Source organism: Mesoplodon mirus, assembly GCF_964341445.2.
Source record: "Mesoplodon mirus genome assembly, chromosome: 1".
NCBI lineage: Eukaryota > Metazoa > Chordata > Mammalia > Artiodactyla > Ziphiidae > Mesoplodon > Mesoplodon mirus.
In genome coordinates, this window is record NC_138976.1 from 24,506,412 (window position 1) to 24,519,277 (window position 12,866).

At 38.4% G+C, this 12,866-nt stretch overlaps 1 protein-coding gene across 3 annotated transcripts in view; it reads left to right on the plus strand.

Annotated features, from left to right (window-relative positions):
- Positions 1-12,866, plus strand: part of NCBP1 (nuclear cap binding protein subunit 1) — a 41,548-nt gene that overhangs the window by 27,523 nt on the left and 1,159 nt on the right. For all 3 annotated transcript variants that reach the window (XM_082610524.1, XM_082610525.1, XM_082610526.1), the window contains 10 exons: positions 86-148; positions 386-460; positions 2,399-2,502; positions 4,738-4,860; positions 6,074-6,176; positions 7,546-7,639; positions 8,349-8,452; positions 10,130-10,244; positions 11,612-11,740; positions 12,346-12,459. In XM_082610524.1, coding sequence (XP_082466650.1) covers positions 86-148; positions 386-460; positions 2,399-2,502; positions 4,738-4,860; positions 6,074-6,176; positions 7,546-7,639; positions 8,349-8,452; positions 10,130-10,244; positions 11,612-11,740; positions 12,346-12,459 — 1,024 coding nt within the window. The remainder of the gene's footprint in view (positions 1-85; positions 149-385; positions 461-2,398; positions 2,503-4,737; positions 4,861-6,073; positions 6,177-7,545; positions 7,640-8,348; positions 8,453-10,129; positions 10,245-11,611; positions 11,741-12,345; positions 12,460-12,866) is intronic.

A 12,866-nucleotide genomic window follows, 5' to 3' on the forward strand; every position in this document is an offset into this window, starting at 1 on the left:
TTTGTCTGAAGGATTATGTAAGTTCCTGTTATAAATTGCAACCATTCATCCTTTTCTGTCCCCCCCACCCCACTTCTCTGTATAGGTTTATTAATTGGTTTTCCCATCATCTAAGTAACTTCCAGTTCCGTTGGAGCTGGGAAGATTGGTAAGCAGTGTTATGTATATTATATCTTTCTTCTCTCTACAGTCTACCATTTTTTAAAAAAGTTAATATTTAAAACTATAAAAGCAATCTTTTTCACGGTCTGAAAGATTTAGGTTTTTTTTGGTATGTATATAAATGTAATAATTTAGGTAGAAGGGAACTATTTGTAGCTAAGTACAAGTTAGGTATAGGTGCAGATCATGTGTAAGAACTTATAAAACTATATTTCCTCATTAGGTCAGATTGTCTTACTCAAGATCCAGAAAGTCCCAAACCAAAGTTTGTAAGAGAAGTTCTAGAAAAATGTATGAGGTAAGTTCTTTGTGTTTTCTCCTTGGCTTAGGTCTTCTCATTTCTGTGGGGGTATTTTTCCCTTCTCTGCATTTGTGATGTATGTCTAGAATATTATTTTTAAATTCCAAGTACCTACCTCTCTTCCCTTTCAGTTTAATAAAGATTTAGGCTGAAAAACTTGGGCAACCATGCCATCTGGATTCTATGTGAATTAAGCCAGTAAGGTTTTTTTGTCAAATAGACTTTGAAATAATTTCAAATTTCAGGAAAATTGCCAAAATAGAGCTCTGTATCGTGTTCATCTAGATTCCCTAGTTAACATTTTACTACATTTGTTCTAATGTCCTAGTCCTTTTTCCCTCTCTGTATATATAATCTACCCTTTATATTGGTCTTTTCCTGAACCCTTTGAAAACAAGTTGCAGATACGATGTCCAAGCATCCTTTAATGGTCGGTTGTATATTTCCTCAAAACAAAAACACTATCCTACATGACCAGCATACAGCTCTCCAGATCAGGAAGTGAGCTCTGATACAGTAATACCACTGTACGATCCACAGGTGCTGCTGAAATTTTGCTAACCATCCCAACAATGTCTTTTCCTTTTCTGATCCAAAATTCCTGGATAGAACATATGTAGCATTTAGTTGTCATTTTCTTCCGTCAATCTTGAACAGCTGTTATTCTTTATCTTTCATGTCCTTGTCAGTTTTAAAGAATGTAGGCGTTACTTTGTTGTGTTGCCTTGATGCGCCCTCATGACTCAAGTCTTGCATTGTCCCACCACTAGAGATGTTAACCTTGATTACATGGCCATGTCAGGCTTCTCTAACTTAAGTTCACCATTTTTCCCTTTGTAGTTGATTAATATTTTGTGGGAAATAGTCTGAGGTTACACTCACATCCTGTTCTTCTTCAGACCTCCACTGACAACTTGTACTTTTATCTGTCACCACTATGGTAATTGCCAAGTGATGATTCTCTTTGTCTATTATTCTTTCTACATTTATTAGTTGGCATTCTACTGTAAGAAAGAGCTTTCCTTTTTCACCCATTTATTAATTCCTGTGTTTATATATCAGTAGGGACTATTTCATTCAGTGGGTTCTAATTCATTACTGTCTTTATTAATTATGATGCTGAAATTGTCCCTGATTTGTCCATTGGGAGTCCTTTGTGGCTCCTGTGTCCTTTTCTTTTTCTTCTTTAATGTCCCCCTCCATTCATTGAGCATTTCCTTATTTCTGGCACAAGATGTTCCAGGCTTATCTTGTGCTTCCTTGCCCCTTCCCTGGAATCATCTATTTATTCAAGGAGCCCGAGTTTCTTTTAGTGGAGCATGGCACTTAGGAAGCAAGGTCTGGACACTTGATGTGCTTGTTGCTATTGGGGTGTCATTGGTTCTAGGCCCTCTGGATGGACACACACACACACACACACACACACACACACAGACACACACACACACACACACCTGTAACTATTTTTATATCCACTTAGATGTGTGTATCCCTCCAATTCCAACCAAACATCTCATTTTTTTCCTAGGCTTCCCCTTTGCCGTGATTTGTAAATACCTTTGCAGGCATTAAGAAACCTGGTTCCCATTAGCCTCAATAAGTATTTATTTGCTGCAATATAACCAGTCTCCCAACCATACAAACTGTTTCCTCTACCTCATCCCACCCCACCATCACCACCCCACCTACCTGGCCTCCAGGCTTGTGGACCCAGTGGCCCATATCTCAGTGCAAACCATTAAGTTTTGAAGAAGGCCTGAGTTCTGGTGCTGGCCTAGACAACAGTTTAAAAGACTTGTTGTCCTGTCCCCTTTTATTTCTTGGTTGTCAGCTGAGTCCAGGGTGTTGGAGATTGTGACCTTCTGGGTAAGTTGGATGTTACTGAAGAATGGAACTGATGAATGATATTTTCTGAGGCTCTTATTTGTATTGTAGGTTGTCTTACCATCAGCGTATATTAGATATTGTCCCTCCTACCTTCTCAGCTCTATGTCCTGCAAACCCAACCTGCATTTACAAGTATGGAGATGAAAGTAGCAGTAAGTAATAAAACAAATCCTGTTTTTAAAAGGTACTAATGCAAGTATTAAGTCGGTTATCTAAGGTGGAGAAAGTGAACTTTTTCTCTTCTTGGGTTTGTATTTTCTGTTTGAAAGGTGATTTCTCACTAACCTCTATTGTTTTATTTGCTGTCATCAGTTTGAAGGTTTATTATGATTTACTTAGTTATTACTGGCTTACTTTTTTCTTTTAATATTGTTTATATCCATGACATTATTTTAAATGTTGCTAAGTATAGCAAGATGAATTTATGGCCAGAACTTAATAAAATGAAAATGTTTGTTATGGCAATGCAGATTACTTGAACTGATTAACATCTGGTAACAGTGCAGGTGTAGGAACACAGGTGCACATAGACTATATTTTGACCAGCAGTATGCCTCTAGAAGTAAATTCTTAAACTTGCTTTTCTTACTTTTTGGTCACATCATTTCTGAGGTTGCACTATAAATCGGGGGGGCCTATATAATTTGATATGCCATTTGTGTTTTACACTTAATGAAGGTAAGGTTGTACATTGGTGAGCACTGGTAGAGAGTTAGGTGTGGAGTTTCCAAGTTAGTCTTTTCACATGGCACTGAACACAGCTCCTCCATGAGCCTTCCACTTCGTGTTGTGTAGCAGTTCTTTGCATCTTGAAACTCACTCCTCTCCCTTGCCTTCTCATATTGTACCCCTGGTTCTCCACCTGCACCTCAGACTACACCTGTTTTCCTTGAAATAAACTCAGTTGGTTCCAATGCGAAGTACATTTCCTATGTTACTATGTCACGTATTCCTTAAAACAAGTCTGAGAAATGGGTATGTTTATACACGAATTTTACAATGAGGAAATGGCTTCAAAGAGGTAAAGCCAGAGTGAGATTGCTTCTGAGTGGTAAAGCCCAGAGTCAGATACTGAGCAGCCCCGCTCTTGACCACTGTCTTTTCCTGAAAAAGCAAAGCTTGATGTGGTACTTGTAAGTGCCAAGTTTTGATTTCTGCTTTCTACTGGCTCAGAGATACAGTCAGAGAGTTCAGACTTTTGTTGAACACTGAGCTTTTTTTTCCATAGAAATAACTCAGCCTAACACTTAAGGCCCTCCTGTCATTCCTACTTTATGATTTGTCAGTTCTTCTCAAACGAACCTCCACTCCAGCCAGGCCCACTTCCTTTTTTATTTTTTCTATGCTTCTTTCTTGCGTTTGCCTTTGTGCCATTATCCCATTCTAGAAAGCCCTTTCTGTTAAGCCCTTTCTGTTCTCTGATTCCTGTTCTCTTTCCAGGGTCTAGCCCAAGCTCCAGTCTTTTAAATATTTTGTTAACCTTTGGCAAGCCAGTTTTTTGTTGTCTCTGGCTACTTCTTATGTGAATATCTTGGTTTTCCACCTAGAATGTAGACATCACAGTGGCAGAGGATTCTTTTTTTCTTCACTTATTTTTCTCTCCCACTTTCAAGAAAAGCACACAGCACATGTGACCTGTTGTAATTGACTTTATTCATTCCAAGTGCTTAGTGCTTAGTAACTCATATTCTACGTCAGAATTGATTTTTTGTTACCTCTTTGTCTACCTTACATTAAAAGTAGTTGTTCTGGTGATGCCATACAGTATATCAGTATATACTAGTACAATATAATACAGTAAGGACTCAACAGATATTAACCACCAGTAAACATGTGGAGTCAAAGCACATAAGCATCTGGCTTACATAGATTCAAGTGTGTGGACTCAGCAAGAGAAAAGCAAAAAATCTGTCTTAAGTTGGCAGCCTTCACGTTGTTCAAACCCAAATTTAGTTTCCACTGTCTTAGGGAAAGGGAGGAGGAAGGGTACATTGACCAAAATGAAAGAGAATACATTGATTCTCAGCTTTTCAGCTTATGGAGGCCTAGGGATTTGAGGACTGTCAAAGGACAGCTGCAGCTGTGTCCCCTCACCCTCATCCCTGAGGAAGATCAGTACCCCTCATACTCTGAATTTCAGTTAGCTCCGTGTTCTTAAGGAAGTATCGAGGCAAGAATTACCTCTTATGCTTTATTTTAGGTGAAAAAACCATTGCCCTATTAAATGAAACTTTCACATGTGGTTATCTTTATACAGAATAAATATTGATCTTAGGATAAAGAGTACTGTATTTTAAAAGAATTTTTTTTTAAGTTTCTCAGTTATTTAACTGATTGCAACAATAGTCTTAAAACCTGATCTACTCTCCTCCCCATTCTGTGCTTAGACTCTCTTCCTGGACATTCGGTTGCCCTCTGTTTAGCTGTTGCCTTTAAAAGTAAAGCAACCAATGATGAAATCTTCAGCATTCTGAAAGATGTACCAAATCCTAACCAGGATGACGATGATGGTAAGGGAATTAAATATTTCTTGAATGGAACTCTGTATGGACCATGTTAAAAGTATAAACATAATTTTCTTAAATCTCATGGGATACTCATAAAGCAGTATATTTGTTTGGCCTGTCCATTGTTCCCAGAACCCAGCTATCTTCTCCCTTAAACATTCCCCGTTTTCACTTTAGAGAGTTTCCTGCCCAGAAAGACTTGGTATATTATAAAGTTGGATGTTCTCTCCAAATTAAACTATAAGTTTATTATCAATAGCTAAGACAAAAAGGATGAGATGGACTTGCTTTATCTCGTATTAAAACATCTTGAAAATTATGATAACTAGGGCCTCCCTGGTGGCGCAGTGGTTGAGAGTCCGCCTGCCGATGCAGGGGATACGGGTTCGTGCCCCGGTCTGGGAGGATCCCATATGCTGCGGAGCGGCTGGGCCCGTGAGCCATGGCCGCTGGGCCTGCGCGTCCGGAGCCTGTGCTCCGCAACGGGAGAGGCCACAACAGTGAGAGGCCCGCATACCGCAAAAAAAAAAAAAAAAAATTATGATAACTAAAACAAAAAAATCAGTAAAAGAGATGAAAAGTCCACTGGGAAAACTAGGTTAACCATTTGTGGGGGGGCGGATTTTGTTGTTAGATGTGTTACATAATGACGTGCACAGAAAAATGACGCAGTCAAAACATTATTGGTGTTTGGGTTATTATTGGGATTTTGTTTGTTTAGATTTTTTAAGAAACTTGTATTATGATGTTAGAGAAAATGTATTTAGAAAGTATAATTCAAAATGACAGTGTTAAATTTAGGCATTCTCAGACATCTTAGGACACAGACCTAACTGTTAAGGGCTTACTGTATTTTTTTCTTTTACTATATTTATTATATATTATTTATTATATATATTATTATTATCTTGCCACCATGTAGAGAGATAAGAACAAGGAAATCTATGTGGTATTTGTAAAAAGAAATGGATCATATAGAAGAATCAGGGAAACAATCCCCCAAAACTTAAGAATTAAGATTATATAGTTTTATATTTTGAGTATTTGAAATCAGTGATAGTCTTTTATCATCTATTAGTACTCAAAGACATTGCTTGAATGTCTCACCTGGTATTTGGATGTGAGTGTGCCATCTGTTTAGCAATTCAGGCGAGGGACCAAAAAATTGCTATACTTAAACTTTTTCCTAACTCTCTTACTGTGGGCTATTTTTCAGATGAAGGATTCAGCTTTAACCCATTGAAAATAGAGGTCTTTGTACAGACTCTGCTACACTTAGCAGCCAAGTCATTCAGCCACTCCTTCAGTGCTCTTGCAAAGTAAGTACAGCAAGAACACACATGCTGTCTTGAGGGTTTAGAACTTTGTTTGGTGAATACCAATGGCATACTAATTTTTACCTAAAATTATTGACTGAAGATCTTAACAGTATTATCATATAATTTGATACAATGGGTTTTGGTTTGTGCTGGCTAAAATCCCCATCCTATGGCTCCTGTCAGTCTGTTAGCACAGTTTGCATGTATATATATTCAAAAGAATGTACATTTTTTCATATAAACCTTAGAGAAACAAGTGAAAAACCTGAGTCCATAGGACAGTCATATACACAGTCAAGAAGTTTCCACCTTGGGACATCCCTGGTGGCATAGTGGTTAAGAATCCACCTGCCAATGCAGGAGATGCAGGTTCGATCCCTGGTCCGGAAAGATCCCACATGCCGCAGAGCAGCTAAGCCCATGTGCCACAACTACTGAGCCTGCACTCTAGGGCCTGCAAGCTACAGCTACTAAGCCCACATGCCTAGAGCCCGTGTTCCACAACGAGAGAAGCCACCACAATGAGAAGCCCACTCGCCACAACTAGAGAAAGCACACACACAGCAACACAGCCATCCATCCATACATCAATAAATAAATAAATATATTTATTTCTTTAAAAAAAAAAAAAAGTTCCCGGGCTTCCCTGGTGGCGCAGTGGTTGAGAGTCCGCCTGCCGATGCAGGGGACACGGGTTCGTGCCCCGGTCCGGGAAGATCCCACATGCCGTGGAGCGGCTGGGTCCGTGAGCCATGGCCGCTGGGCCTGCGCTCCGCAACGGGAGAGGCCACAACAGTGAGAGGCCCGCGTACCGCAAAAAAAAAAAAAAAAAAAAAAGTTCCCACCTTGCCTAAGCATCTTCCTAAAAAAAGGTGAGCGGAACTGAGAGCCAGCTACATTTTTAGGAGCCACCCAAAAGGTTGGCATCTAAAGACAGAACTTTCTAACTCGTCCTACAGTTCCAAATGAAGAAAGAACATATAGATATTCCTTCAGTTGAGCAGAGAAACTAGACTCCTCACCCCATCTCAACTTCCAAGTCTCTATATGACTTGCAGGGTTCTCACAGAAGGCACAGTCAGAATACTGCACCTGTGTTTGGAGACAGTTCCTTAGCCCTCATCTATTCTTAGATACACAGTAAACTGTAGTCCTAGGCTAATGATAGTATATTGTAATTTTCCTAAGATTTTATGACAAATTCCATACGAACTGTGAAATCCTAATCATACCTTTTATATCCTTAATGGTTAACGTTTGGTTATTTTGCATTTATATATTGCGCTGTAAACTGAGTAACACTGTAAAGGCTTTGAAAATATTAAAATGCTTAAGTTTGTATGTGGTATTTTTCCCCCACTGTCAAAAGGTTTCATGAAGTCTTCAAAACCCTAGCTGAAAGTGATGAAGGAAAATTACATGTTCTAAGAGTCATGTTTGAGGTCTGGCGGAACCATCCACAGGTAAAAACTAAGACATATTGAGGTGCTGATTGTACAGGTATAAAAATAAGGCAGTTAATACCATCGTTTTAGTTTGCAGAACATGAAATTTGACTTGCCTATAGAACAGTTTTTAAATCTGTAATTTTAGTGCTCTGAAAAAATAATGATGTTTGAGTCATTCTTTAAAGAGCAATTGTTATGATTTGGTTTGGTATTATCTCAGCACATTTTAAGTACTTAATAAGAAAGAATGCTTATTTCTTGGAAGGTTCTCCAGTTGGGTAGGAAATAGTTATCTAGTCTAGCCAGCTTCTAAAAAACAAGCTCCAGATTTGTCAAATCTTGATACACTGTTATCACACCATGTGTTATAAAGAGGCATTAAAATAAATTTCAGAGTTATATTAAGACTTTTGTGATAAAACTATCTCGTATTTCTAAATTTTAAGATTCGATGGAAATTATATATTTTGTATATATCATCTAAAATTTAAAGAAACATTTTTAAGTGTTAATATTCAGTTTTTCTTTTTGCTCAATCTTTGTGTTCTTGTATTCTTACAATAAGTACCAGAGCCAAGCAGAAGGCAAAATAAATCTTAAGACCTGATGGTTAAACTGTTCAGTTCCATAGCCACTGAAAATGAACTTGAGTGTTGTAGCAGTGGGATCATTGTGGCCTACATATAAGTGTCATTTACCCTAATAATTTATTTTCTGATTGTAGATGATTGCCGTACTAGTAGATAAGATGATTCGTACACAGATTGTTGACTGTGCTGCAGTAGCAAATTGGATCTTCTCTTCAGAACTATCTCGTGACTTTACTAGGTAATACGGATTATTTTACAAAGTTCCTGTTCTCTAAGAATTCGTTTACATGTGGTCCCTTATACATGAGGTCCAATCTGGTAGGATTGGACTTGGCAAAGGTTCTTGCACAGTGGAAATCCACACAGCCAGTCCGGTTGCAGTGTCTCTTAGGGATACACGTAAGTTGAATTAGGACTCAATCAATCAAGTAGAAATGCTTATAAAGGATCCAGACTGTTGGGAGGGAAGATCAGGCTGTATGTCAGGGTCTCAACTAGACAACGGGACATGGGCAGGAGTTCCAGCTCCACTGGGGACCTGAAATGCACCCCAGGAACTGGTAGAAATCACAGTCCGTCATAGATTACACGTCATGGAGGGACTGAGGAAAGCCTGGTGGGCATCTGAATGCCTCTTGGGGAGGGAGGTCTCACCTCAGTCATAAAAGTCCTAGATGTAATACACAGAAGATTCATTCTAGACTCATTCCTCATAAAGAGACTTTTTATTAAGCTTGGTTCTTATACATGAAGTTGAGTCCATAGGCTTTATAACTGATCAGGACTGGGACAGCAAGAGTTGACACAAAACAGGAAACAAAGGAAAATTACTTGCAAAGACATATCCGTTACAACCTTTATCCTCTTCATTGTATGTTATTGACAGAGGACACTAGTCTGAGATAAACTGAATCCTTAGGGTGAAGGAATGTGGTCTAAGGGTATCATACCAGCCAAGTAGGTACTCACAAATGAAGGCAACATCAGACCATTCTCAGATTTGCAATATCAGAAAACTGACAACTCAAGTAGGTGTCAGCCATTATCCTGAATGATTTACATCTGCAAGTCTAACTCTGCAAAGCCTTCCCTGACCACCCCTTCCAGAGTTAAAATACTGTGCTCTTTTATCCTATCTGCTAACATTCTAGACCTTGAGTTTTATGAAATGATTGGTTTATTATCTTCCACTTAAACTGTCATCGTCCAGATCAAAATCTGCAGAAAGAAGTACTCTTCTGTGCTGTATATCCCGGGGTTAGGAGACCAAATGTATAGACATACAAGCAGTTAAGAAGCTACTTAAAAAGCACATGCATATTTATGCGACAAACATTTAAAGCACTTTCAGGTGATCCTGGTATTTGAGCAGTTTGAGAAAGTAGTTGACATATTTATGTCAAATATCTCATTCTTAAAAGCCTAGCAGTTGATAGCTATTATCAACTAATGAGATTCTTAAATGTTTCAAGAGAATTGGCTGAGTTTGCGCTAGTTAAATATCAACAGTATAAACCATGCAAATGAGCCTCAGATTGTTTCCATTTCAAGTTGCAATACTTAGTGTTTACGTTTAGAAGAAAATGTATTTTTGTTCCTAACCTGTTTTTTCTGGTTTGCCATTTCATCGAATATGTACACATACCTTCTATGTGTGTCTAGTAGGGGATGGAAAGAAGAAAAATGACAAGGACCCAATATTGCCTTCAGGAAGCTCACCTGAGTAATGGGTGGAGCTAGATGTTTTGTACAGTTGACAAGAAAAATCATAATTGTTGCTGGAGAGATATCTGTCTGCCTAAAGAACAGAAGGCTATATAAGATCTCAAGAATGAGTAGGTTATAAAAGTTGAGAGGTCTTATTTTCTATGAGTATAGTTTAACATATAGTAATCAAATGCCTTATTACTTTAAGATTGTTTGTTTGGGAAATCTTGCACTCCACAATTCGTAAGATGAACAAACACGTTCTTAAGATCCAGAAGGAGCTAGAAGAGGCTAAAGAAAAACTCGCAAGGCAACATAAACGGGTAAGTCTTGTGTTGATTGTAAATGGTCAAAGAAAATATACCAGAAACTTTTGCGAATATTCATTACCTTGATGGGAACTTATTTTTTCGAGACCAAATCATGCAGAGCTGTTTGTAGAACTGGAGGAAGGGACGGACCTGGGGTCTGCTGTTCTCTCGTTCTGCACGGTGAACCTGTTTAGGAAGCCACAAACCTCACTTCTCCATAGTTCACCATCTCTGGATCAGTTTCATGTTTGCCTTCCCAAAAAGGAAGGAGAAGGAAGGAGGACACTTGTGTTTCTGTAAGAGTTTCTGATGCAAGAGGGGAAGAGGGAGAAGATTGTCCGTGTTCACCACTCCCCCGGTAAGGTTGGGGTAGTGGGGGGGTCATTCCCAGGCCTATAAGATACTTCTCATATTAATAAGAAGTTAAGTATTTTAGCTATTTTGGGCAGAAACAGTGAGCTGGCTGTATCCTGCAGACAGTGCTGGTGGTGTTCATTACAGAATTTTCCAGTTCTGCACATTGATCATAGTGGAGGGTAAAAGCAAGTTCAATGATTTAGATGAACCAGAGCATGTTCGAGTGCTCGTCTCCATCTAGACACTCATGTATACCTGAGCACGTATGTAAACACACAGATCTCAAATACTGTGATAAGGCAAATGGTATCATCCCCATTTTATACATGTACAAACTCCAGAGACTTGACTTCACACCACTCTGTTCTCTAGATATGTGGTGTCCAATATGGTGACCACCAGCCACATGTAACTAGTTACAAACTAATTAAATTTGAGTACAATTTAAAAGTCAGTTCTTCAGTCACACTAACATTTCAAGTGCTCAGGTGTCATGCGTGGCTGGTGGCTATTGTGAGGGCAGCGCAGATCTACGGTGTGTTGTGATGAGAGGCTCCCAAGACCCTAACCCTGTATTTCCCCTAGGAGCAGCAGTTCAGTGTTCACAAACTCAGGGTTCCCAGCAATTTCATAAAACAGATTATGGTGAATAACAAGAATCAGCTGTACATTTTCCATGGCGCTCAAAGCTGTTTTCATTTTGAATGGAGGAAAAATGTGACACATATTTCCTCCTTGAGTGGGCTGTCTTATAAAAGGCATAACTTACTTCTGCTTTATAGCAAATCTACCACGATTACCCAAGTGCCACTGAATTTCCCTGGCCTAGATAAGAGGTACTCATCATAGGACTTGGGACGTTTTGCCTGTATGTTTGGGACACGGGAGTACTTTTACTATAGAATACAAGTCTTCAAATAGCATTTGACCAGACATAATAAAAATCCTTAGATTTACTTGATGGGATTTAATACACTGCAATCCTAAATGGTGTTTTCCCTTTGTTCCTTTGCATTCGGTAGCGAAGTGATGATGATGACAGAAGCAGTGACAGGAAAGATGGGGCTCTTGAGGAACAAATAGAAAGACTGCAGGAGAAAGTGGAATCTGCTCAGAGTGAACAAAAGAATCTCTTCCTTGTCATATTTCAGGTATCTTGGCTTGGGACACTGATATGTTCAAAGAAACAGTACATTAATTTTAAAAAATGTTTTTATCACAGAAGTAATACATATTCATTTATAAGATCTTAAATATATAAAAATTTACAAGGGAAAAATAAAAGTTCACTAACTGGAAGTAATTGTTATTTACTTAATGAGCATTCTTGCATGAGCATTTCTCCTTGCTTTAAAAAAAAAGGATACTATTGTTAAATACCTCTTTCATATTTAATTATTCCCAATTGTTGGTCTATTTATTGATAGATGATTGTTTTCCTTCCTGAAGATTTTTGTGTATACATTCCTGTTAACATTTCTGATTATGTACTTAGAACAGGTTCTAAGAAAAATTACTAGCATAAGTAATCTAGACATTAAAGGTCTTCGGGTATTCCCAAAAACGATGTACTAACTCATTATCACTGCTTTTCTACACTGACAGTTATTTATTGAATTATAAAAGTTATGGATACACACCACAAAGACAGGGTGAAACAAGCAATACCTTTGAGGTCTCTTGGTCAAAAATGTGATTGTTTCCAAAGTATAAGAATTTTTTCTGACACCTCTGGAACTTTGTACCCCTTTTCCAGCGTTTTATCATGATCTTGACCGAGCACTTGGTACGATGTGAAACTGACGGGACCAGTGTATTAACACCGTGGTATAAGAACTGTATAGAGAGGCTCCAGCAGATCTTCCTACAGGTTTGTGGAAAACTGATTATATAATAAACATCATTATTCTCAGCCACAGGGATTTTCCATTTCAAAAAGTCATCAAATCTGTCAGGAGGTTATGTAGTACCTGTAAGCCCCTTAGTGTCCATTTGTTCCTACTGCTGCTCATCACAATATTTAGGCTTAAACTGGCTCTATCATTCAGACTCCTAATTACCATTCTCTTTGGAGAGCCTAGCTGTAATCAACATATAGAGAAAAAAAATGCTAAGGAAAGAGTAATTAGATTTTAAGAATCTCTGTAAATCCAATGTGCAGATGATAACCTTGTTTCTGGAGGCACTATTTAAGTTCTCTGAGGTCCTTATAGAAAGCAAAATGCAACATCTACTCTCTGCTAGATTTAAGTTAAAGATCTGTAAGAGAGTGAAACT